General features: G+C 37.8%; 2 protein-coding genes and 2 long non-coding RNA genes across 4 annotated transcripts; all 4 read right to left on the bottom strand.

The window, feature by feature from the left end:
• Window positions 1–3,179: 3,179 nt before the first annotated feature.
• LOC121051841 lies at window positions 3,180–4,417 on the bottom strand. Its single transcript, XR_005807167.1, has 2 exons — window positions 3,576–4,417; window positions 3,180–3,399 (listed from the first exon to the last, which is right to left on the bottom strand). It is a non-coding gene; the product is annotated as an uncharacterized LOC121051841 (long non-coding RNA).
• A 1,292-nt stretch (window positions 4,418–5,709) lies between these two features.
• LOC112190954 (GDSL esterase/lipase At4g26790) lies at window positions 5,710–8,071 on the bottom strand. The gene is made up of 3 exons (XM_024330473.2): window positions 7,518–8,071; window positions 6,827–7,319; window positions 5,710–6,009 (listed from the first exon to the last, which is right to left on the bottom strand). Exons 1-3 carry the CDS (start codon window positions 7,881–7,883, stop codon window positions 5,816–5,818), a joined length of 1,053 nt encoding a protein of 350 aa, XP_024186241.1. The 5' UTR covers window positions 7,884–8,071; the 3' UTR covers window positions 5,710–5,815.
• An 8,869-nt stretch (window positions 8,072–16,940) lies between these two features.
• LOC112189440 (GDSL esterase/lipase At2g42990) lies at window positions 16,941–19,365 on the bottom strand. Its single transcript, XM_024328775.2, has 3 exons — window positions 18,843–19,365; window positions 18,114–18,606; window positions 16,941–17,287 (listed from the first exon to the last, which is right to left on the bottom strand). Exons 1-3 carry the CDS (start codon window positions 19,206–19,208, stop codon window positions 17,094–17,096), a joined length of 1,053 nt encoding a protein of 350 aa, XP_024184543.1. The 5' UTR covers window positions 19,209–19,365; the 3' UTR covers window positions 16,941–17,093.
• A 5,496-nt stretch (window positions 19,366–24,861) lies between these two features.
• Window positions 24,862–25,497, bottom strand: LOC121051647. The gene is made up of 3 exons (XR_005806359.1): window positions 25,316–25,497; window positions 25,116–25,186; window positions 24,862–24,894 (listed from the first exon to the last, which is right to left on the bottom strand). It is a non-coding gene; the product is annotated as an uncharacterized LOC121051647 (long non-coding RNA).
• Window positions 25,498–26,929: the final 1,432 nt, after the last annotated feature.

The following is a 26,929-nucleotide window of genomic DNA, read 5'->3' as shown; positions in this document are numbered from 1 at the left end:
TGCAAATGTACCTGCAAGGTTAGAAGTCCCTAACAAGGGGCATGGTGCCGCAGATAGAGGCACTGCAACCGCACTTAGTGGAGGTGTGGTTGAGGCTGTGGCTCCCCAAGGAAGAGGGGGAGGCCACTTGGTTTTATTGACACTCACCCAAGGAAGAAGAGGGTGAGTAAGGCACAAACCAATCATTAATGTACATAATCCCTCTCATGAGATTGTCTCTGATTATAGTTATGTCCATGAATCAATACTGGAGGACGCTCCGATGTTTAAAATGATTCCAGAGAACAAAGAAATCTCAAAGGATTATGAGACTACGTATGAGTTGATAGAAAGATCTTCCATACACATTGATGATATATACTGTTGCTCAAGGAATCATAGAGCACGATGATATCGAACCACGCTCTGTTGCAAAATGTCAACAAAGAGCATATTGGCCTAAATGGAAAGAAACAATCCAGGCAAAATTAGATTCTCTGACAAAGAGACAGGTATTTGGTCTGGTAGTGCTAACCCCACCAAGTGTAAAGCTTGTAGGACATAAATGAGTCTTTGTCAGAAAGCGTAATGAGAAGAATGAAGTCCTGAGGTACAAGGCTCGCCTTGTGGCGTAAGGTTTCTCACAACGCCCTGGAATTGACTACGAGGAGACATACTCTCCCGTAATGGACGTTATAACGTTCCACTACTTAGTTAGCTTGGTAGTTTCAGAAGGACTAGAAATGCAGCTCATGGATGTGGTTACTGCATATCTCTATGGAGATCTAGATTCAGAGATATATATATATATATATATATATATATATATATATATATATGAAAGTGCCTGATGGCCTTACATTACCCAAGTCAAGTGACTCTAAACCACGGAGTGCGTTTGCAACTAGGTTGAAACGCTCACTTTACGGATTAAAACAATCCAGGCGGATGTGGTATACCCGTCTAAGTGACTACTTGATTGGGAAAGGATATAAGAACGATGAATTATGCCCCTGCGTATTCATAAAGAAACTAAGTTCCGGATTTGCAATTGTAGCAGTATATGTCGATGATATGAACATAACAGGTACTCTTGATAAAATAAGAGAAACCGTGAGCTACTTGAAATTTGAATTTGAGATGAAGGATCTTAGGAAAACTTGATTCTGTCTAGGCCTTGAACTAGAACACCGAGTTTGTGGAATACTAATCCACTAGTCTGCATATGTCGAAAAGTCAGGCGATATAACATGGACAAAGCACATCCTGCTAGCACTCCCATGATCGGTCGAAGTTTGGATGCAAGGAAAGATCCATTTCGTCCAAAGGAAGTTGACGAAAAGGTGTTGGGAGCTGAAATTCCCTATCTAAGTGTAATAGGCGCATTATTGTACTTAGCCCAATTTACTCAACCAGACATTGCATTCTAAGTGAACTTGTTAGCTAGATTTAGCTCAGCGCCAACGCAGCGTCACTGGAATGGTATCAAGAACATTTTCGATACCTAAAAGGAACCATTGACTTGAGACTATTCTTTCCCTACAGAGAGATAAGAGGGACCGCATATGGAACTGCAATCCCTAAAGGAAATGTTGATGGCGAAAGAGCCACTCACTACACCGAAACGCCAAATAACGTTTTGGTTGGTTTTGCTGATGCTGGGTACCTCTTTGACCCACATAAAGATCGTTCCCAAACTGGTTATGTATCTACCATTGGGAACACGGCTATATCTTGGAGATCAACCAAGCAAACTATTGTGGCTACCTCCTCGAACCACTTAGAGATCATTACTCTACATGAGGCGGTTCGTGAGTGTGTATGGTTAAGAGTTATCATCACACATATTCTAGGGACTAGTGGTTTGAGTTCTACCATTTAAGAGCCTACTTGCATTTATGAAGATAATGCAGCTTGTATCGAACAGATGAAGCTAGGGTATATCAAGGGTGATAATACAAGACACATATCGCCAAAGTTTTTCTACAATCAGCAACAACATGCCCTCTTCAAGATTCAAAAGAATCAAGTAAGGTCTGAGGAGAATGTGGCAGGTTTGTTCACCAAATCATTGCCCAAGGCCATATTTGAGAAACATGTGAAAAGCATAGGAATGCGAAAACTTTCTAAGCGCCCCTGATTAATGTAAGTATCAGGGGGAGGTGTAGACATCAGGGGGAGTATAACACACACATGTCGTACTTAAATGTAGAAGGTGCGTTGTGTTCTTTTCCTTAGACCAAGGTGTATTTTTTGTCCCACAGGGTTTTTATTGTTACTTGGCAAGGTTTTTAGTGAGGCAACAACTTATGCACCATTTAGTCTTTGACTTGGCACAAGGGGGAGTGTTAAAGGAAAAACACATTATGTGCCTTCGTCAAAGCGACTGACGGAGAGGGAATCAAGAAATCAGTGATTACCATCAATAAGCACAATTACGGATCAATTAGCGTTTAATGTCATCATTGTAATTGTTCTTTCCATTGTAATTCTCTCCCTATATAAAGAGGCTATGAAATGAAATGAGTAGACCATTCCAATCTCAATTTTAGTTTAACATATCAGTAAATTTAATAAGACTTTGTAATAATTAATCTTCCCGCGTAGACACTATATATAATCGAGAATCTACATATTTGCTTCCAAAGTTGCACATGGCACTTAAAAAACTTATCAGAAAATGTTATCAACAATACCACATAAATACCTCATTCAAATATACACCTTAAAAATTAATTTTTTCCTCATAAATTAATTTTAGTCTAAATTAAAATATTATTAAAATAAATTAAAATCATAAAAATTAAAAAAACATATGATTTTACTACTTGATAGGGCTAAAATTTAGTCCTCCCTTACTGGAGATGGTTCACTTGTTCATGAATAAAAAATAATATATCTGGGGGCTAAATTATGGCCCTGACCCCAATATAGCCCTCACTTACTAGAGATGACCTTAGATGTAAATCTAAGGGTTATTGAGCATAAATTCTTTTGGTCAGCAACTGACCAGGTGAGCACATATTTACTCCCATTTTTTCGTTTTTTCAAATAAGTTACAAAAGATGGGGGAGGAAAGAATAATTTCCAACAAAAGCTTAGAAAGATTAGAATCAACTAGCAAGATCTACATTTCGCATCGACGAAAATATACTAAATTTATACAACAAAATAATTGAACTCCTTGTCTCAAAAAATTGCTTTCCCAAGATCTGTTCTTTCTCATTCCAAAGTTCAACAAACTAACTTTGGAATTCCAAGATGCAATTCTAAAACTCGAGAAAATCCCTCCAGAGTTACCAAGCATTACTCCCCGTCTTCCGCCGTCTTCGCATTCTCTTGCATAATTGCCAAGTACTGCATATCTAATTCTTCATTTCAGGAACGAATCTCTACTTCCTTTCTCAGCGCAGTTGCCTTCTGCAATATTGAACCACATATATAATTCACAAACCATATATTTCTAAACAAAGTGAAGAAACAATGAAAGAAGTTCCTCCTGTTCCCACTTTCCACCAACCTCAACACTAAAGCAATTAAACCATAATAAAAACTCAGTAGAAGGTGCAGATCTGCTATTGTAAACAGAAACTTACAGCTTTTATGGGAATAGCCCAGAACACTGTGTGAGGAAGACATGGTTGAATTTGAAGAGGATATAGGTCCAGAAGCCAACCTAAACATCAAGCTCCTTATTGAAGGCTGATAGTACTATTATCCGGATCTCGTCGATGCATAAGAGCAGATCGTGAACCATCTTCAGACGCCGACATCAACGAACCAAATTCTTCAGATGCGGCCAACGTTCCACCCAAACTACATTCCGACAAGAGATCGGGCTTGAACCAAAACCAAGTCGAACAAGACCTAGCGACTTCCAATCGTCGACAACCTCATCAACTTCTTCCATATTAACGCGCTGGAATAGTACCCGACAACGCCGCCCTCGACTCCAAATCAATCCGCTCCCAAATCGGGTTTCGAGGCTCCGGCGATGACTTTAGCAGCGATGTCGTCTTTGCCGTCGATGAAAGAGATATATAGTCAGCTTCGTGATGTGGTTCTCATGAACTAAATAATCTTGAAGATTCCAGAGTAAAGCACTAGTACCTCAGTAAATCAATTTGAAAAAGTTAAGTTAAAAAAAAACGAAAAAAAGCAGTCCGAATCCTGAAAGTGAAAAAGAATATTCATAAGAAACACCCAAATCATATATCCATATGACAATCACCCGGAGTTGCTGTCTGAACTCTTGGAAGAGGAGACCAAGATCTAAGGACGGGTGAGTCGTCGAAGATCGGAGAACATAGTACTCAAGAGAGAAAATCCATAGGAAGGTAAGCTGAGAATGAATTTATTTTACAAGTTTAAGTTATATTGAGATCAGTTTTCAATTCATACGTTTTACAGTGTCATTTGTATATTGACATAAACACAGATGTCCCTAATAATTTTCTGTTATCTGTATCAATTGCATTTTTGCAATTATCGATGCAACTTTTTATCAAAACATTGCATACAAAACTCTGCAACACAGTCTAATCAAAATGGTCTCTCACCGATATATCTGTGTGATAGTAAGTGTAAGTCACACAATATTGTGAGAAAATTTTTCTTGTGGGACTCAACTGGCTCTATATTGTACTGATCTCTGTGTGAATTTCTAATTCAAAAGGATTATCCGTGTGTTAGTCAATGACCACTGATTTTGAAAGTCAGTGTCAGAAAAATCTGTATGTAATCCTTATTTTGCTAGTAGTATATGTTTGATGTGTAATCATGAGTGCTCATCAAAATGCTGTTTTTTATCACATAAGTTGGGGGATCGATATGATATTATTGAATCACACTAATTGCACATTAATTTTTGCCCATTTAGTTTCATACTTTATAAATAATCTAAACATCTAATTGTTGATTTGAAGTAATGTGATCGAAAAGTGAGTGTAATACAAAAGTTTTTAACTAATTCTTATTTTAATAGTCGTTATTAAAAAAAAACTCCCAAATATAATAACCTCGTTTTTTTTTTTTGGACTTTAAACTTTGAACCTCGCCCGGAGAAGTTTAATAAAAATGAAAAAAAAATACATCAAAGAGGACATAAATTCCAACCCGCAAGAAGATCTAATATGACTCTGAACAAAACGTTATTGATTCTTTTATTGCATTACTAGTATTCTAGCACTCACATCATAGCCACAAGACCAAGTCACTGTTGACGAGCAAATATAACCATCATGTACAGAAAGTACAAACTATTTGCTGATCTACAATCTTCTAAAAGTATTCGATCACAAAACTGAATTTCAGATTAGGAGTTGTATACATACCATGCATCAAATGCTTAATACTGCCCTTTGTCTTTGCTGTCCTCTTAGTTTTTGCACATATTAGATTTTGCTTTTGCCCATCCAAAAACAAAGGTTATTCTTAATTATTTCTAAGAGTATCTTAGCTTATTTCAAGCAGCTCTAACAACTTTTCTATAAATATATTTTGTTTGCTAGTTTAGCAACAACTTACTTCTTGTGAAACTCAACCTTAACGCGTGAGATGTACTCTGACGAAGACTCTCTTTTAGTAAGAGCGGTGATGAAGCCACGCACATGTATAAATATCGGACTGTTCATACATTGATTAAAGTCGATACTCGATGTAGTAGAAGTGTAGAACTATCAGGTCAACTATTTGTTGGAAACAAATACTTTGAGCTAAACTGAAATAATAATGGCACGGTGCACAAAAACATATACTAAAAACTATATAGATTCTTAGAACCACACTTCATTTTCTATAACAAAATATGGAAGCATTTTTTTTCTTAAACAATAAATCAATTGTAGAATTGTAGAAGATCTGGAATTAAATAGTTGGAGACTAACTGATTTGTTTTTTCTGTAGGATGGAAGGCATCCCAGAACATATACTTATTTGCATCTTTGCATGTATATGGATTTGGTTCGCTACAGAGGTAACTCATCTCGAATCTCCCAGTAGAACAACATGCCACTTCAACAACATCAAACCCTGCCAAAATCAATAACAAATATTCAAACTTTGAAAGTGCAAATGGTTAAAAACAGTCAAAGCCAAGATGTAGCTAGTATAAAGGTAAATATTAAACCTACCTCTACTGATAAAAGTAATTAAACTGAGATAAAATGATACACTGTTCATATTTGAAACAATTATTCTGCTGCAATAGAACCATGTGCCCAACCTGAATTGATTGCATGCCTAATTAATCTGACATTAAATTTCTCACCAACTTGTATCGATCGACTATCCAGTTCATGCATAAATATTCTTTGATTCGATCGGGTGGTGTAGTACCCTTTATTGAGAATATATACATCGATCCGCACTTGGTTGGTGTTATTGAGAATATATATATCCTTGCACTTGGTTGGTGTAGTACTATTACTCAAGGTTGAATGTTTTCTGTGTTTAGATCATCTAAATTATATATCGAAGTTATATATAAAATCTCGGTTATGGGACTGATTATGTTCTATAGTGTTCTAGAGTGCGTATTGATATACATTTTTTCAGTCGGGCCATTCAAAGAGAAAGAAATGACATTGCTCTGAGGGTCGAGAAAGAAATGACATTGCTCTAGGGTCCTATAAAGGCTATAACACCTATCAGAGATAAGGACTGGTGGGAGAGTCAGTGACAGTAATCGATCGGGAGCACACTTAATGTAACATTTAAGATCGACGATTTCATATGGACATAGATATTAATTAGACAAAATCTTTCTATGGCATGATCGTTAAGTTCTATAGATCGAATCATCGATCAAAATCTGAAATTAATGATTGATAGAAAATTATGAACTCACCAAATAGGGAAGGTGTTCTGATTATTTGATAGACAAACTGATAGACCTTCTCTGTAAACAGAACTCTATAGCCTGGAAGCTCTTGGTTAAGCTTTGCCACCATGTTGTTCAACTTCACATTAAACTCCACGGCCACATTGTTGTACTCCTCCACACAATCATGGTGACCAATGAAATTTATGGCTCTCTCTAAGGGCAAGCACCCCATGGGAGGGAGCCCAGTTAGGGAAATCTTCCTGGCTCCAAGACTGTAAAGCTCCCTCATGAAGTTTTCGGCTAGTCCAACAAGGAAGTCCTGGTACTGCTGGACTGTATATTGGACTTGCCGGCGGGGTAGCAAGTAGTAGTTCTCGAGGAAATCATTGGTTCCCAAGCTTATCACATACAAAGCTTCTGTCAAAATTTCTCTTGCCTTGTGATGGCCAACATGGGCTCTCAATTTGGCCTGGTACTCCTTGTAGTACTCCACTTCTTTCCATAGAGGGATCACATTCTGCATGGTGACAAGTTAAGATATTAGTATTTGTGGAAAGTTTCTCTTGCTAGACAGTCCAACATGTTATACGGATTGGTCTATTTCGACTCTTAACAGTCTGATGAAAGAAACACCACATGTATATGAGATTAGCATCTGGTACGCATGCAACTAACAAAACGTACAAGTGACAGGCCTTTCGATTAGAAGACTTACTAGTACATCAGAAGTTGCATTGTCATAGCCAGTTCCAGCAGAAGCAAAGCAAACACCAGTAACAAAATCCGAAATCCCATAGTCGGGATCCAAGTAAGCCGGAACGAATGGTTTCAGTCCAAAAGCCTCAGAAATGAAATCCGGAGGAACACGACCATTGGAGAACCTTCCTGTGGGTTGACCCCCAGCAAAGTCGCGGCCATAGGGCTTGAAGTTGCTCTTCAAAAGTGTTTTAATCCGGTTATTGTTTCCGGAATCCACGGTGGAGTCTCCGAAGACAATGAGAGCCGGAACCTTGGCCTCATGTTTTGCTACTTGTAGGAGGATTTGAGAGAACAAGAGCCATGGAATGTATATGTATGCCATTGTACAACTTTGTCTTGTCTCCGTGGCTAGTGGCAAGCTTCAAGACGATATATAAGAGATGGGCAATTGTCTTGTAATAACTTGAGAGGAGTTGATGAGGTAATTAATGAGATTTCATGAGTATTTAATGGTAGCTAGCTAGGTGAGTAAATTGAATATCAAAGATGGGTGGAAACTGATAAACCAACAAGCATCTGAGTTTGGTGTTGGCCAATTCAATTGTGTCACGTGCCGGGTTATCAGCTAAAGCAATACATGTGAATCGTATCATGTGAATTTAATTGGTCGAAAATTCAGCTACTGAGGGACTAAACCAATACAGAAGGCACTACTTTTTTTTTTTTTTGCGGGTAAAGGTCATCCATTATGCAGCTCAGCAAGCAGTACAAAAACGATCCCCCCCTATGGGGGCGACAGAAAGAACCGTTCCGTAGAAACTACTACAAAGCCACCCCTAAACAGAGCAAACAAAACTAGTAATCTCCTAGCACACCCACCTTCTAATATTAAGCCCAAACAAAGAAAAGTAGAAGCCCGAGGAATAAAAATAACGCCTCCAATATAGGGGCTCAACGGGTATCTCTTTTCTTTGTGATCTTTCCCACTCAAAGCAAGAAACAAACCAACCCATTATCTTTTTGAACAAGATAAAGGGGCAGAATTAAAATAACAAATAAAAATAAAAATAGGGTAACTGCGAGGGCCCAAATTGGCTCCCTAACAGTTAAATTCCAGGCCCAACCCAACCACCTAGGACAAACCCTAAGTGAGAAAGCAACCCTGCCGCCGCCACCAAACACCACCTGCCGGAGGACGCCAATTGCGCTTTCACCACTTTGGAAAGCCTTCACCACTGTCCTCCAAATTCCGTCACCAGAGATGATAGCATCCCAATACCAGTCCCAGTCACCCCACCTAGGGTTAACACCAAGTGAGGAGACAGCCCTGCCTTCGCCACCATGCACTGCTCGCCGGAGACCGACACCCGCTCTTCCACCACCACTAGTAGCGCGCGGATCCGATTCTGGGCAAACTAGCTCCGAAGACCAGCAGAGCACCATAAACCCAATATCACCCCAATTCTGCCAGCGATCTTCGCCGCAATCTGAGCAAACACCGATGCCGGCCCTTGCCGCCATCATCCCCAGAGCACGCTGACCTGGATTAATCATCCAATCAGCAACCCAATCACTAGCGTTGGCCTTTACAAACACCATCTGTTGAGACCCGTGAGGATGACCCCAGATCGCCTCCTTACTAACCACACCACCATTGATGCGAACACAAGCCACGAACACAGCAAAGAAAATAAGGCCGAAGCCTACAAGATACAGGCACCGTCGAGCACGCCCGCCGTTACCAAGGAACAATCCAGATGAAGGTGACAAGACCTCCTTCTTGGGTGAAAGTACAGAGCCGCCACCAGCAAAACCTAGCCGCTGCCAAGCGACCTCTCTTGCGAGAGTTAGAGAGAGAACCATCTTTGTACGTCACTCTTCTTTTTACAGAAGGCACTACTTGTTCTTGGCTGTTGGTATAGAACGGATGACCAGCACTAGTGCAATACAATTAAGGCCTACTCCTACATGCTTACGTTAATACTTGCATTTCCAGAGTATGGTATGATAAAAACTTACCTTATGACGTCATAACATATCATCGAACACCCATGCACCTTGTGCCCCAATTCAATAAAGAAAAATAATTGTTGGCTTCAAATAAGACATAATATTTGTGGCCGCAATTTTAGATGTCGTACCATATCACATATACACATGACCTATATTTGTCAAATCATATCATGTGATTCTTCAGAAAAAAAAAACTTTCTAGTGACTCTAAATTATTTTGGTTTTCTTCTAAAAAAAAAAATTATTTTGATTTTTTTTTTCATTACACTCATGTTTAGATTTAAACAACAATTTTTTTTTCTTTAATCAAGAATATAAAAAAATTCAAGTAATTTGATCAATAGATTTACACATATATTAGATCAATAGATTTGCATAACACATGTTTATGAATTTGAGGTTTGGTGGGTTCTTGCAATTTCATAATATGTGAAAGATACATATTCATATGAGTTTTTTTATTTTTTTTTAAATTTTTTTCCTTATATTTAGATTGTAGATGATAATTAATGGATGCTACTAGCATGGATTATTTTCTTACCTCTTAATTTGGACATACGTATTTTTCAAATTCAATTTCTTAATGCTATTTTTTTAGACGAAATTAATTAGTATTTGGAAAGAAAATTTAATGCCTATTTCCTATCACCTAATTCAATATATTAGTGCTATTTAGAAAGAAAAACTATAGGAAAAAATTTAATCAAATTGCTTAAAGAATCTGTAGACATATTCTTTAAATTAATACATAGTTCATGGAGGCTATTAACACGCAGTATTTTTTTTTGTCACCTAATTAAATTTATTAACATCATTGATTTACCTCCTAAAATGTAAAAGAAAATATAAAAAAGTAAAGTTGGTGTTGTAAGATTATGATGTGGCAAGATATATTATGTGAAATTGAAAAATAAAATTTGTATTCACTTACACAGCTAGAATGGCTACAAATCGTACTCTACCATTGCCCTAAATGAAAATTCAACGACTAAGGGTTTGAATTGTATGTTAATTCATGAAAACCCATTGGGCCTTCATTACTATTTTGCTTAGCTACTCAAAATCTTATAAACACGAACACATGATGATAAATATAGTGATTTATATGAAAGAATCTTATTTACATATGCCTTCACAGACAACTATACATTACGTAAGCACACTGAAAAGAGAAAAAAGGTTGAATGGCCGAACATCCTAAATGTTCCTACATTCACTCCCAACATTGAAAGATAAAAATGGGAATCGTAATTAACCTCCTGACTATTAGTAGGGATTCATTAATGGACATTCTTCTTCTTTGGCGTGCATCAAGATCAATTCTGATGGAGCTTGTAATCAAGAATCGGCATGTGATGGGTAGATGTTGGTGACGAAAAATTTCGAAGAGGATTTTGACTCACCAATGAATGCGGATTGGGGCGGGAGCTAATCAAGAATGATAGAGAAGTTCCTTTTGAGCGTTGACTTGGAGTTTGACCACCGGCTCGAAGAGGAGGGGAAGTACTTGCAGAAAATTCTCCGATGTGTAAGTCAATATGTTTCTTAGTGGAGTGAAGTACAATAAGTCGGAATAGGATGCCTTGGTCGTCGTGCTTCCTATTTATAGGTCTGAGAGGACTTGGATCATAAGTCGTGATTACTACTGTCTTTATAGCTATAATTATTATCGAGCTTCACGACCGTCATCATTGCCGTGCTTTATGGCCGTAATGATTACCACACTTATTGCTGTAATCATGGATGTGCTTTATGGCCATCATTATTGCTGCATTTACAATCACAATTATCACCATATTCATGGTTGAAATCATTCTCGTATTCATGGTGGGGTTAATTCTCATGATTGCAGGTCTAAATTCTCTGACCACCCCCACAATGATCCCAAATTTTCTCTTTGGACACTTGTGCTAAAGGAAATTTCTAAAAGCTGGCCCCGACCTGAGCCCAACTCGGAGGTTCCCTCGCTTTTGACGCAGTACGATTTCCTTCTCTTACTTGCCTCGATGCTGTTATCACCTCATACCTCGACAAGGTTGTCACCTGGACGGGCTTGAGAGTTCAGCGCGGTCACGTCCTCGAGCATTTGCATTTTTGAGTCTTCACCGGCAAGTTCAGGTCGCCAAGTAGGTTAGAGATTACGTTGTTTGGGGCTTGGATTTCATCACTCCCAGTCATTAATGACAGAAATGGGACTCCTTGGGTAGTTTCCGCAATCACTTTTTAAGGAAAATTGTTCCCACAGACAAAGTCACTTGTTGGTGATGAAAAATTCCGAAGAGGATTTTGACTCACCAATGAATGTGAACTAGAGCGGAAGCTAACCAGGATTGATCGAGAAGCTTCATTTGAGCGTTGACTTGGAGTTTGACAGTCGGCTCGAAGAGGAGGGAAGTGCTTGCAAAAAATCATCCAATATGTCCAAGTCAGTACATTTCTTTTTGACTTTGTCAAGAGGAACCCAAAGGCTTCCTAGGCTCAAGATAAACCCCTTCGGCGCATGTGAAATACTCCAACTGTGTATTGCAACACAGTGCCTGGCCATTTTGACAGCTTCGGGGTTTTAACTTAGGTTGGGGAGCACACCCAACTAGGCAAGAACCACTAGGCAACTTGCAGTGGTTAAGTCAGTACATTTCTTAGTCAAGTGAAGTAGAATAAGTCGGAATGAGATGCCTTACATGGTTGTCGTGCCCCTTATTTATAGGTGTGGGAAGACTTGGGTCATAAGTCATGATAACTACCGTATTTATACATATAATTATTATCGAGCTTTATGACCGTCATTATTGTCGTGCTTTATAGTCGTAATGATTACCACACTTATTGCAGTAATCATGGCCGCGCTTTATGGCCGTCATTATTGCTGCATTTACGATCGTAATTATCACCGTATTCATAGTTGAAATCATTCTCGTATTCATGGTGGAGTTAATTCTCATGATTGCGGGTCAAACTGTTGACCACCCACACAATGCCCCCAAATTTTCTCTTTGCATGGACACTCGTCTTATGACGAAATTTCTACAATTTGGCCCCGACCTGAGCCCAATTCAGAGGTTCCCTATCTTTTGATGTCGTATCATCTCCTTCTCTTAGTAGCCTCGATGCCGTTGTCACCTCGAACCTCGATCGACAAGGTTGTCACCTTGACGAGCGTAAGAGTTAGGCACGATTACCTTCTCGAGCATTTGCATTTTCGAGTCTTCGTTGACAAGTTCAAGTCACCAAGTAGGTTCGGGGCCATGTCGTTTGGGGTTTGGATTTTGTCACTCCTGGTCCTTAATGAAAGAAATAGGATTCCTTAAGGTACAGCTCCTGCTATCACTTTTTAGGGAAAAGTCTTCCTACAGAAGGCGCCACTTGTTGGTGACGAAAAATTTCGAAGATGATTTTGACTCACAAATGAATCAGGATTGAAGTAGGGATGACAAAAATCCTCAGTGGGGTGGAGCTCCATTAGATACCCGCCCTTAATGGGGGGAGGATTCGGGGACAAATGGGGAATGGAGATGGGGATCCCCAATCCCCGCTATCTAAGATTGGGGATGGGGCGGGGATGGTATTATGATCCTCATCCCCACTCCCGTCCCAATAATATATACATATATTTAACTTATATATATTTTAATAAATCACAAACATATACATATAATACTTTTAATGGCTACACTTTTACAACATAAAAAGCACCATATAAACTAATAAACCCTAACTTCATAAATGCACCATATATACATTTACTACTTTACTTTAATGGCTGTATTTTTACAACATAAAAATGGCTACTTTTTGACTTTTGCACTCACTGAATTATGATTTATGAATTTAATTATTTTTTAATTTTGTTTGTTGTAGATTTTGATTTTAAAAAAGGCAATATAAGAAAAAATTTATTTTATTTATTAAATTATTATTGGGGATTTGAGGCAGGTTTGGAGGCCTAGTCCCCAGTGGAGATGGGAACGGGGAATCCCCAATATATTTTTATTGGGGATTGGGGCGGGGATGAGGGTGGAGAATGACCCTGGGAATGGGGATGGTATTGTGATCCCTATCCCCAACCCGCCCCATTGTCATCCCTAGATTGGAGAGGGAGTTGACCAGGAATGATCGAGAAGTTTTCTTTGAGCGATGACTTGAAGTTTAACCGTCTGCTAGAAGAGGAGGGGAAGTACTTGCTGAAAACCCTCTGATGTCTAAATCAGTATGTTTCTTAGAGGAGTGAAGTACAATAATGGCACGTTTACTTACTTGAAATGGAAAATAATCATGAATTGGAGACAAGTGGAATGGGAGAAGAAAGGAATCGGTATTGATTCCGGAGGAATGATTCCTAAACCCATCTCCCCCCTTCGTAATCGAATTCCTGAGTATTCAGGAATCGATTCCTGATAAATAGGTGGGACCTACACCAATTCCGATTCCTTCATGTATTAGTAAACACAAGAATTCTTTTACCTGGAATCATTCCGATTCCTTTATGTGTTAGTAAACACAGGAGTGTTTTTACTCCGTAATCATTCCATTCCATTCCAAGTAAGTAAACGTGCCATAAGTCGCAATAGGATGCCTTAATTGGTCGTTGCGTTCCCCTATTTATAGGTTTGAGAGGACTTAGGTCATAAGTAGTGATTAATATTGTCTTTATAGCTGTAATTATTATCGAGCTTTATGACCATCATCATATATTGCTGTGCTTTATGGCCGTAATGATTACCACACTTATTACTGTAATCATGGCCGCACTTTATGGCGGGCATTATTGCTACATTTATGATCGTAATTATCACCGTATTCATGGTTGAAATCATTCTCGTATTCATGGTGGGGTTAATTCTCATGATTGCGGGTCCAAATTTGTTGACCACTCCCGCAATGCCCCCAAATTTTCTCTTTAGACACTCATCCTAAAGGAAATTTCTAGAAGCCAAACTCGGAGGTTCCTTCTCTTTTAACGCAGTGCGATTTCCTTCTCTTACCAGCCTCGATGCGGTTGTCACCTCAAACCTCGACAAGGTTGTCACCTCGAATAGCTTGAGAGTTCGGCACGGTTACCTCCTCGAGCATTTGCATTTTTGAGTCTTCACCTGCAAGTTCAAGTCACCAAGTAGGTTCGAGGTTACATCGTTTGAGGTTTGGATTTTGTCACTCCCAATCCTTAATGACAGAAATGGGACTCCTTGGGCAGCTCCCCCAATCACCTTTTAAGTCCCAAAGACGAAGCCACTTGTTGGTGACGAAAAATTCTGAAGAGGATTTTGACTCACCAATGAATGTGAACTAGAGAGGAAGCTAACCAGGATTGATCGAAAAGCTTCCTTTGAGCGTTGACTTGGAGTTTGACAGTCGGCTAGAAGAGGAGGGGAAGTACTTGCAAAAAATCATCTAATATGTCTAAGTCAGTACGTTTCTAAGTCGAGTGAAGTAGAATGAGTCAGAATGAGATGCCTTACGTGGTCGTCGTGCCCCCTATTTATAGATGTGGGAAGACTTGGGTCATAAGTCGTGATAATTACCGTATTTATACATGCAATTATTATCGAGCTTTATGACCGTCATCATTATCGTGCTTTATAGTCGTAATGATTACCACACTTATTGCTATAATCATGGCCGCGCTTTATGGCCGTCATTATTGCTGCATTTACGATCGTAATTATCACCGTATTCATGGTTGAAATTATTCTCGTATTCATGGTGGAATTAATTCTCATGATTGCAGGTCAAAATTTGTTGACCACCTCCACAATGTCCCCAAATTTTCTCTTTGCATGGACACTCGTCATAAGAGAAAATTTCTAAAATTTGGCCTCGACCTGAGCCCAACTTGGTGGTTTCTATCTTTTGATGCTGTACAATCTCCTTCTCTTACTAGCCTCGATGCAGTTGTCACCTCGAACCTCAATCGACAAGGTTGTCACCTTGGCGAGCTTAAGAGTTTGGCGCGATTGCCTTCTTGAGCATTTGCATTTTCAAGTCTTCACCGACAAGTTCAAGTCGTCAAGCAGGTTTGGGGCCATGTCGTATGGGGCTTGGATTTTGTCATTCCTAGTCCTTTATGATATAAATGAGATTTCTTAAGGTGCAGTTCCAGCTATCACTTTTTAGCAAAAAGTCTTCCTACAGACGGCACCACTTGTTGGTGACAAAAATTTTCGAAGAGGATTTTGACTCACCAATGAATGCGGATTGGAGCGGGAGCTGACCAGGAATGATCGATAAGTTTCCTTTGAGCATTAACTTGGAGTTTAACCGTCGGCTTGAAGAGGAGGGGAAGTACTTGCAAAAAATCCTTCGATGCCTAAGTCAGTATGTTTCTTAGTCGAGTAAAGTAAAATAAGTCGAAATGGGATGCCTTACATGGTCGTTGTGCCCCCTATTTATAGGTGTGGGAAGATTTAGGTCATAAGTCGTGATAACTACTACCTTTATACATGTAATTATTATTGAGTTTTATGACCGTCATCATTCCTGTGCTTTATAGTTGTAATGATTACTACACTTATTGCTGTAATCATGGCCGCGCTTTATGGCCGTCATTATTGTTGTCTTTACGATCATAATTATCGCCATATTCATGGTTGAAATCATTCTTGTATTCATGGTGGGGTTAATTCTCATGATTGAGGGGCCAAATTTGTTGACCACCCCCATAATAGAGGTTAAGTTGTTAGTGCTTTTGTTTCTAATTTTGACATCCCAAGCTCGGTTGCGGCAAAGGTAATGGTGGTAAGCAAAGCAATTGTGAGATCGGTATTGGAAATATGTACGTTAGATGTTGTTTCTTGTCTTATTCTTGACTTTCTTTGGTCTCATTTTTTGGTGCCTTGACAACTTCAAGTTTAATGGAATAATTTTTTGTTTCCTATTTCTCAAATGCTTTTCTATTCATCTCATATATTTCACAAAGAAAATCATGTTGCAGATGCATTAGCCAATATAGTATTACTGGCTTTGTGCTGTAAGATATGAATCATCATTGCTTCGAATTGTAATGAAGACCGCTTGGGTATTCATAAGTTTTTATTTCGTTAGATTATTTTCTTTGTTGTTTTGTATGGTTTTGTAGAGGTTCTGACTTAGTTCCCCTCCCTTGTAACTTTTCTTCTTCTCTAATAAAATTTGGGGTGTCAGGGAGTTCTTCCCTCACCTTGCTTCAGTTAAAACAAAAAACAGAAAAAAATTAACCTCTCGATCGACTAACTTCCCATTGATGTATTGTTTCATCGAGATACAGTCGATCCCTCATAGAGCAAAAAGAAAAAAAAATCATTGGATCAAAACGTTCGTAGCCTTGGTTTCCTTGGCCAAACGTACTCCAATGATCACCGAAGTATTATTCGATCGTGTATAAATATCAGTTCATACTTCATACATTTGAAGTTAAAGCTTAGTGTAATAGAACAATCAGATCAGACCATTGTACACATAAACACTATATTATATATTAGAGTCGTTACATAACACATAAAATAATAAAATCTCAGAGCCATCACACCACGCCTTCTAGTTTCTACAGCAAAATGTGAAAGCATTTTTTTTTTTTTTGAGAAAGAAAAAAAAAAAGAATAATAAATCAATTGAACAATTTTAGAAGATCTGGAATCAAAATGTTAGCTATTAGCTGATTTGTTTTGTCTGTAGGATGAAAGGCATCCCAAAATATATACTTACTTGCATCTGTGCATGTAAATGGATTATCCTCGTTGCAGAGGTAACTCATCTCAAATGTCCCAGTAGAACAACATGCCACTTCAGCAACATCAAACCCTGCCAAAATCGGGAACAAATATTCAAAATTTTAAACAGTAAATGGTTCAAACAGTAAAGTCAAGATAAAGGGGTAGTACAAACTAGGTGAAACTACCTCAGCTGGTAAGAGAAATTAAACTGATATAAAAATGGTATATTACAAAATAAGAAATTTAAGAGGTACCAAAGTGATATCGATTCCTAGGATCACCATCTCAGCATTAGTGAAACAATAATTTTGCTGCAACAGAGCCATGTGCCCAACTTGGCTTGATTGCATGCTTATTTAAGCTCACATTGAATTTCTCACCTACTTGTATCAGCTTGCCAGTTCATGCATTAATATGCACGCTTTTAATATATCAGCTGGTGTAGTACTCTTTTTGAGTAGTGTCTAGCTTAGCTAGTAAGTTTGGTAAAAAGTATCCGGTATAAATCTAATTAATTACTCTTGGGGCCTTAAGCCCTCCAGACTATATATTTAATCTTTGCAAGTTAATAAGTGTGCTCTGTGTCAGTGATACATATCGGTCATCTCAAAGAAAAAGAATTGAGGATTTTTTTAATCAATCATTTATTTAGTAAGATATCACAGCTAGATGATATAAGCTTGAGTAGAGTGTGATAAGAAAATTTTGATTATCTCATATGAGGACATACATGTGTGTCTATATATTGAGGGGAGAGCAGGTGATGATGAAAACGAATGAACAGTTATTGCAACTTTGCCAAAAAAGAAGATGCTTTAATGGACATAAATTTGAGTCAAAATCTAGCTATGGCATCACTCAGTTCTATATAAGCATCAAAATCTGAAATCATAGATAGAAAGCTATGAATTTACCATATGAAGAAGGGCTTCTAATGATTTGATAGAAGAACTGATATACTTTTGCTGTAAATAGAATTTTATAGCCTGGAAGCTCCTGATTTAGTTTTGCTACCATGTTGTTCAACTTCCCATTAAATTCCACAGCCACGTTGTTATATTCCTCCACACAATCATGATTATTCATGAAATTTGTGGCCCTCTCTAAGGGCAAGCACCCCATAGGAGGTACCCCAGTTAAGGAAATTTTTCTGACTCCAAGACTGTAAATTTCCCTCAGGAAATTTTCAGCAAGTTCCACCAGGAAATCCTGGTACTGCTGGACTGTAAATTGGGCTTGCCGGCGAGGAATCGTGTAGTAGTTCTCAAGGAAGTCATTGGTTCCCAAGCTTATCAAGTACAAAGCCTCTGTCAAAATTTTTCTTGCCTTGTGATGGCCAACATAGGCTCTCAATTTGCTTTGGTACTCCTTGTAGTACTCCACTTCTTTCCACAGAGGTATAACATTCTGCATGAACAAGTATTACATTAGTATCTGTACGTCTCGAGGAGTGACTCATCACCAGACAGTCTGACATATATATGATGCTTAATACATTTTTTTATCGAACTGTCAATTTCGACATTGCTAAAGTAGTGTGCTGTTTAAATTATGTGCTCACGAGCAGTTGTTAAACAACATAAATATCTGACAAAAGAACGTTACCATATTTGGCATCCAAGTAACAATTCAAGGAGACTTACCAGTACATCAGAAGTAGCATTGTCATAGCCGGTTCCAGCAGAAGCAAAGCAAACACCAGTGACAAAATCCGAAATCCCAAACTTGGGATCCAAGTAAGCAGGAACAGAGGGCTTCAGCCCGAAAGCCTCAGAGATGAGATCCGGAGGAACACGACCATTGGAGAACCTTCCTGTGGGTTGACCGCCAGCAAAATCGCGCCCATATGGCTTGAAATTGCTCTTCAAGGGTGTCGAAATCTGGTTGTTGTTTCCTGAATCCACAGACGAGTCTCCAAACACAATAATGGCTGGAACCTTGGCCTCATGTTTTGCTACTTGTAGTAGAATTTGAGTCAACAAGAGCCATGGAACGTATATGCATGCCATTATACTCCTTTATCTTGTGTCAGTGGCTAGTGGCAAAGCTTCAAGATGATAAGAGATGGGCAACTGGGATATAACAACATGAGAGGAGGGATCGATGAGATATTAATGGCACGTACATTGACATTTGTGGAGTGGAGTGAATAGGTAGGTGAGTGTAAACTGTGTAATGGTTAGTTATAGGAGACCTACTACATGTCAGGGCTTGGATATCACAACTCACAAGGGCTTTACAGTAATGTTGCAGAAAATAGTACTGCCTTGTATAATTACGATTGAAGGAAATTTAAAGGTAAGATAGGATAGGATGAGTGGAATCTATTACACCAACAAGGCAACAAAGACATAAGTTTGCTGCAGTCCAATTCAACTAGGTCAGTTGCATGCATGGTTTGGTACTTTAGTTGAAAGTTAGACAATAACCTGCAGCTATAGAAGCACTATGTAGTATGTACTGAACTTAAAGCTTGATATACAGCACTGCTGCAATGGCTTATATAACGTCTCTCTGCTGAAATATTTCATCAAACACCTTTTGCCTAAATTTAAAAAGTGTTAACCTTAGAAAGTTTTATTATCATTGGTTGATCCATCACTGTTTTGCTCAAAGTACTCAACAGCTCACAAAAGCAAATACGGGCATATTAATTGACTATAAAGCTGTACGTGGTCCTAATAATGTTAGGAAGGAAGAGGTAATCATAAATCGCAACAGGTTTGGGTTTACATTATTGTCACCGGTGGAGTAATTAAAATCGAAAAGATCACTTTCTGATGAACGAGATCGACAGAGAGTAGTTGTAAGAATTAAAGGGGGAGGGGGGTGTGGGTTAAAGACATAGTACATATCTGTTGGCTTTCATGTGATGCTCATTTATGGACCTTTTTCTGCTGTGAATTGGCAAATGTGCTTACAACTTACTAGTTACAAGGAGTCTTGAAGTCCTAAAATTAACCAGCTTTTTTTCTTAGAAGTTATGAGACTCTGTCAGCTTCTCCCTTGGAGAACTCTCAGACATTACTTCCTCAATAGTTTAATGATATGATCCATGATATTATCTATGCCAACTAAAAATGCAAGAGAGTTTTGGAAAATAACAAAATACCAACTTGTTCTAGTTCCTAGAAAACACAGTAATCAACAAAGTACCAACTTCTTGTTTGTGTTCCTCATGTATCTTGCAGTTACAATGTCTACAACCAGCTATAGTACGGAAGAATGCTCAAACAATTTCACACAAATGTGTAACTTATAGGTCTACCAATTCTTGGTTCTAACCATATGGAACATGTTTAAAGGTTTAAAGTTGATTAAATATATAGGAGGTCAGCAAAGTTGGCTGCAACACAGTAATATATACTACCCTTAAAGTGATTAGCGTTGAGATTATTTGGCCATTTACGTAATTATATATCATGTCAGCAAACAAACTAAAACTATAATATCTTTGTATAGTACTCTGCTAATTAATTTAACAAATACTAAGCACAGAGGCATCAGGAAGAATAAAAATAACTATGCAAAATATTTATAGAACCTGCAAGTTGCGTTTACTCCTTCATGTTAAAATTTCTGGAGATGACGAAAAAGATACACCCTAAAAGCTAAAAACGAAGGAAAAAGAAGATGAATAGAGAAACTCTGATATTTTGCTACGGTAATTGTACAGACTCTAACAGATTACAGAGTAATTAGAGAAGAAGGTTACAGGGTGCTCTTATACTCTCCTACTAACTAATTTCCCCAACTTTCCTTTCAAAAAAAAAAAAAAGTTCTCCACTAGATTTCTGAATCGTGTCTTTTAGATGTAGCTTATGAAAGAACCTCCTGAGTATTCTTCTTCTAGCAATAGGTAACTTAACATTGGCCAAAAAAAAAAAACAAAAACAGCTAACTAATCACGCAAACAGCATGATTGTTACACCTTTACGTATGTATACGTATATGACTAACAAAAGTACATACGTTTGAGTGTATATGAGTTATTAAGCAAGATCGATCACTTCACTGCTAAGCATTCTCTCATGTATGATGTATCACACTTCATCAGCTTGACCGGAGTTTTCCTGATAACTTTGACTTTGACCTTAACTTTCTTCTATTGACTTAACACATTTCCCTTTTCTAAGAGATTGATTGATCGATCATGGGAATTCTACAAAACAAACAGAAAATTATTAATGAAGCCATTTTCTAAGCTGTCTGGAGGAACCTCCTTCTTTTTTCACCATCACTAGTTTAGAGGGAACTCTGTTGCTTTGAATATATACTTCATTGGATTTATATTGCTCAATCAGCATGTCAAGTCCATGATCAACATCTTTATTCTTGCCTTACCCTTTTCCTTCTCTTCATATCAACCTCAATTCCTACGTCTGCTACTACTACCTCTGTCTTCTTCTCTGGCCTCCTGCAATTTTTAGGTTGCTTACTCATCTTCCTCTATGATTTTGGACACCGCCACCCTTCTTCGTCTTTTTCCTCTCCAAATTTCGGGTGGCTCACGGTCTGAAAACAATTCACAAGCTTCATTTGTCACATATACATTGTGCTGGTCTTTTTTGGCATGGCCCTCCTCTTCAATTTCTTTTCCTTGTTCTAAGCCGATTTATATCCAAAGCCTGCAATACATACTGTCAATTCTCTACCTTTTAGAACAATCCCCATCCCCAAGCCAGAGCCAGATGCAGCTGAAAGACCAGAAATGGCGCCTTATTTTGTTTCAAAGACAAGAAACCCGGTTCTTTTAGGACTCTTGGTGATTGGATATGAAGTATTGGGCAAAAGATTGCACTTCCCCGAATGTCGAAAACCTTTGTTTCACCTCTTCGTTTTCGATTTTGGAAGGAAGGTTTCTTATGAAAATTGTCCTCTGCAAATCGACACCAAGACTGATCGACGTTGCGTTGCCTTTGCTGCTGACATCACCAACATTTGTCCTTGTTCCTCTTTGGCAGTGTGGTAGCCAAGTTTTTAAGCACTTTCCTTGCAATGCAGGCTTCCTCTTCAAAGTTAGTCTCAGAAGGGTTTGAGCGAGACGAGAGCTACAGTACTCGCTCTCACTTCTCGTCTCGCTATAATCTTTTATTGAGAATTGAGAATTGTCATATCTTGGTGTTACTTACCATACCTTGTGTTAGGTTGTGTGGTGATTACTACCATGCTTAGTTGGTATATACTGTTGATGTAACTAGTCTAATTATAGGGAATGGTCATTAGGAAAAATATGGAGATAGGTATGGGCTTGTCTGGAGAAGGTGTGTACGTTGTACCTCTCCCTATATATGTGTAATCTTACCACTTGAAATCAACACAGAAAGATCATATTAACCATTTCTTTATGGTATCAGAGCAGGATCCATTTCCAGCCTGACTCCTTTTGTGTTGTGTCTGGAAAATGGCTGAGGGAGATAGCTCCATTTCCTCTTCCTTCACACCTAGAAGTTCTGAGAGTGATTTAAACTCAAACCAACGTCTATGTTCAGTGTTACTCAATGAGTTCAACTATATATCTTGGTCAAGAGCGATCATTCTTACTCTTGGAGGAAGATCCAAGCTCGATTACATTAATGGTGACATTCAAATCCCACCACCTCTATCCGCCGATTATGAAGCATGGCTCAACAAAGATCAGCTAGTCATGTCAAGGCTCCTAAACTCTATGGAGCCATCTGTTGCTGCCATCTTTAGCTATTTTGAGTCTTCTCAGCATATTTGGAAAGCTGTGAAAGAGATGTATGGTAACCAAAATAATTGTGCCAGAATTTTTCAACTTCAAAGAGACATCACCGGTCCCAAACAAGGAGCAAACTCTTTTGTTCATCATCTTGACAATATGAAAAGCATGTGGACCGAGGTAAATATCTACAGACCTCACACCACAGATGCAACTATTCTACAAAAAAGGCATGAAGAAGATAAAGTGTTCCAGCTCCTACACTACCAGAAAAATGGTCTTTTACGGCCCACAAAGAACGCCGTAAAAGACAAATTATGGCACACAAAAAAGCGCCGTAAATGGGCATGTCGTAAAAGACAAAACTCTTTTACGGCGTGTTTAGAGAAAGCCGTAAAAGACCCCGCATGCACGCCGTGAAAGGAAAATAAGAGCGCCGTAAAAGAGTTTCAGAGAATTTGAATTTCGATTTTGAAATATAAAAGCGCGCCGTAATTGACCAAAAACGTGCGCCGTAAATGATCTCAGAAGCACGCCGTGATTGATCTTAGAAGCACGCTGTAAAAGACAAAAATAGCGCGCCGTAAAAGGGTTCTATAAATTATTTATTTCGATTTTGAAATATAAAAGTATGCCGTAATTGACATCAAAAGCACGCCGTAATTGACATCAGAAGCACGTCGTAACTGATCTTAAAAGCACGTCGTGATTGACTAGCAAGCAGGCCGTAAATGTGGTCCTGTTTACATAAATGTTTTTGCAAATTTGTGGCGGGTAATATTTGCGCTTAATTTTTTTTTCCTGTAAATTTTGCAATACCATTTCAAAATCTAAATAAAACTACACAAACCTTTGAGATAAGAATGTAGATAATAAACTGGAAGTATGAAATTACAAAATGTAAATTAATTGCCAATAGCAATTCAATACTGTATAGAATTGAAACAACTTAATACCAACAAATTATCATCACAATGCATACCAAAATAGAAAACATTCTAGATTACTAGAGAGCATCTTAGATTAGAATTGTCTTTGTTCATTGCAAAAGATAAATCTATAGTGACCCATGGTTTGACCTTTTGAACATCTTCATACTATGCATGGTGCCAATTTTTACCTGCACAACCAAAACAAACACAAAAAGAGCAATGAAATGTAGCCTGTCATATTGTTTTTCATTCAAGGAAAAAACATGCAGCTAAAGTTCTAATTTAGCAATTAATGTATCATAAGAAAATAGAAGCAATTACCTCCAAAATGCCTAATTCACTTTGATGTACTTGATAGGCCATGCAATCATACTTCCTGTGGACGCATAAAGTTTACTAAACTCGCTTGTTGGGCGATACAAGGCTATATCATGAAAAACTTCATGCACCGATACTTTCCAACAATCATGGGCAAGAGGCACATGATGCACCTCAACTTCTGGATCTTTTGATATAATACTAGCACTTGCAACAACTACTTCTTCTTTAGCAAACCAACTTAACAACTGTACTTGTTTCCCCAAACCTGTCTTCTGGACCTTTTTGGGGTTATCTTGTTGCTTCTTTCCATTAAAACTTTGCTGAATTGGCCTGCCATTTTCTGTCTCATTATAAGAACTTCTAACACTTGTATCTTTCTGTTTGCTCTGTGCTATATCACTACCAGTACTTCTAACAGTTGGATTTTCTTTACGTTTTCTATTTCCAATCTCAGTAACAGATTGTTGTGCACTAGTGTGTTCCTTTAGTGAAATAAAAAAAAACAAAAACAGTCAATAATCTGTGTGCATAAAATACAAACTGCAGAAATCCCTTCTTTAGTGTTAATCTGAGTTCAAATGAAGACAGTCAGACAATTCAACATTACCATGGTTACACAAACTATAAAATGAATACGAAAAGCACATAATAAAACTTTACACACTGTACCTGAATAAAATTAATGGATCAAGACAGTAGCAAAAAACAGACAAAGGAACAACGGCCAGAAAATGGAGCCCTGATTTTTTTGCATAAACTCTGCAAAGGAAAAACAGAATAATAAATAAATCTCGAAATTAATTATAAAACCATTTGGCATTTTGAAAATGATAGAGTGATGTAGAGAGATTGGTGTTTGGGTTTAGGAGAGTAAGGTTGATTTAAAGAATAATACGAAGAAAAAGGTATCATGATTAATTGACATATAGATTAAAGAGGTAAATTTGGAAGGAGAGGTTTATTAGGAAAGAATTACTTACATTTGAGGCGACGAAGTTGATCTAGCATCTATTTGCATTAGATAAATGTAACTGATTTGTGATTTTGTATTCTGTGAAAACAAAATACAATGCATACAAATTAATCATCAAAAAGAATAGTCCTGCATGTGGTTATGCACATGTAATGACAGTGTGGAAAAAAAGTGTAAATGTATGGCAGAAGTGTGTGAAATGGTTACCAATAATGGACAAATTGCTGCTCTTAATCTGCAATGAATTTAGCAAGTTCGACCTTTTAACCTCTCTGAGAATGACTATGGAGTAGTTAAGGAACAACAACGTTGAGCTCATGGTCAATGTTGAGTTTTTCCTTAAGTGGTGTATAGTCATTCTTATTGAATTGTAAATGTGTTTAAGTAATCTGGTATCCTGTGACAAAGAGACAGATGGTTAAATGATAATTAAGTGAATGTAATGATTATATATAACAATTTCAATGATAAAATTGTCTATCAAGTGGAAGAGAGTACATGGTAAAACTGATTGATATGAAGTTACCTTCTTTATTCATAAATGAACTTGTGCAATTCTTTTTTAGTGTCATCATTTTCAATAGGTGCAGATTCCTTAAATTTCTGCATTTCAACAAATGTATAGTTGATTATATAGGTATTCAAAGAGAGATTCATGATTTTAATAATTTTGAGCACATAGGATCTAATACATAATACCTTTATATATTGAGTGAGACTGGTATAACTGCGCGACTTTGTTTCAAACATCCCTCAGAAAAAATAAAAAGGTTAGTACAGGGAAATATAGAAAAAGGAAATGGAATAGGAAATCATATGTAAAAATAGAAACTGACCTTGGTTGGTTTCACCGTTGGTGATGTTCCTTAACATATAGCCTGTGTTACAGCATGAAGGGAGGGCCTCTTCTTTGCTCCGTGCGCTTTACTGAAGATTTGCGTAGCTACATAATGTTAATTATGTTATTTAAATTAGTCTATTCTATTAAATAATGTAAATGTGTTAGTCAATTATATCCTATAGTACTTGATCAAACAACATTCTTTCAGAACAAATGCAAAGAAACTTAATAATATTCTATACCCCTTGATTAAACAAAACTAAAGACATTTTATTATCTTCTCGCAAAGTAAGATAACTTAAGAATATCCAAAAATCTTGCATAACTCTCCAATAATACCCATTCTTTCTTTTCCCTAACCGATTCTTTCTTTGTTAATGAAGAAGATAGTAGTACTGAACTTATCTCATAATCACAGAAACAAAAACTGCAGATTGTAAAAAATAGAGGTCCACCTCCACTTTCTTTTCAGAAGCCCAATAATAGAAAGACAAGGCACTAATCACAGAAACTACATGATAATTTGAATATGACAACCGAAAACAATAAAATTACATCGAATTTCCCTTTTCAATTCCCCTGTGAACTTAGTATGAAACTACATAAAACTGAGAAAAGAACGAAAACCCTGTATAACCCACATGAAGTTCTATTTATTAAGGTTTATACGTAGCTAGATGCTGTACATTTGAAACGGTTTGCAAACTACACACAATGAGTCATTTACTTCAAAGCTTGGTATAAATGAGCAGCAACAGTTCAATCAAGCAATTTATTAGTAAAAGAATACCGAGATTTCAAGTCAATCTCTTCAAATGGAATACAATTTGGAAACTTTGTAGCTGGTTTGCTAGGTAGAAGATATCTTTTAGGATGAATTTGATACGCCAAAGAGGAGAGATGTTGTCTAGAATGCTGTAATCTCCTTCAATTTCTAAATTATTAAAGCCATGAATAATAGCAGCATGCAGACTAGCTCT

The sequence above is a fragment of the Rosa chinensis genome, chromosome 2, assembly GCF_002994745.2.
Source record: "Rosa chinensis cultivar Old Blush chromosome 2, RchiOBHm-V2, whole genome shotgun sequence".
Classification (NCBI taxonomy): domain Eukaryota; kingdom Viridiplantae; phylum Streptophyta; class Magnoliopsida; order Rosales; family Rosaceae; genus Rosa; species Rosa chinensis.
The sequence above is the reverse complement of the archived record's forward strand: the minus strand, read 5'-3'. Positions and strand labels throughout refer to the sequence as shown.

What these genes read in the sequence shown, in the direction of transcription:
- LOC112190954 (XM_024330473.2), bottom strand. Translation starts at nt 7,883, where the DNA reads ATGGCATACATATACATTCCATGGCTCTTGTTCTCTCAAATCCTCCTA. An exon ending in ATGCAACTTCTGATGTACTA is followed by an intron (nt 7,320 to 7,517) that starts GTAAGTCTTCTA and finishes GTCACCATGCAG; the next exon opens with AATGTGATCCCTCTATGGAA. An exon ending in CAGAACACCTTCCCTATTTG is followed by an intron (nt 6,010 to 6,826) that starts GTGAGTTCATAA and finishes TGATTTTGGCAG; the next exon opens with GGTTTGATGTTGTTGAAGTG.
- LOC112189440 (XM_024328775.2), bottom strand. Translation starts at nt 19,208, where the DNA reads ATGGCATGCATATACGTTCCATGGCTCTTGTTGACTCAAATTCTACTA. An exon ending in ATGCTACTTCTGATGTACTG is followed by an intron (nt 18,607 to 18,842) that starts GTAAGTCTCCTT and finishes TTGTTCATGCAG; the next exon opens with AATGTTATACCTCTGTGGAA. An exon ending in TAGAAGCCCTTCTTCATATG is followed by an intron (nt 17,288 to 18,113) that starts GTAAATTCATAG and finishes CGATTTTGGCAG; the next exon opens with GGTTTGATGTTGCTGAAGTG.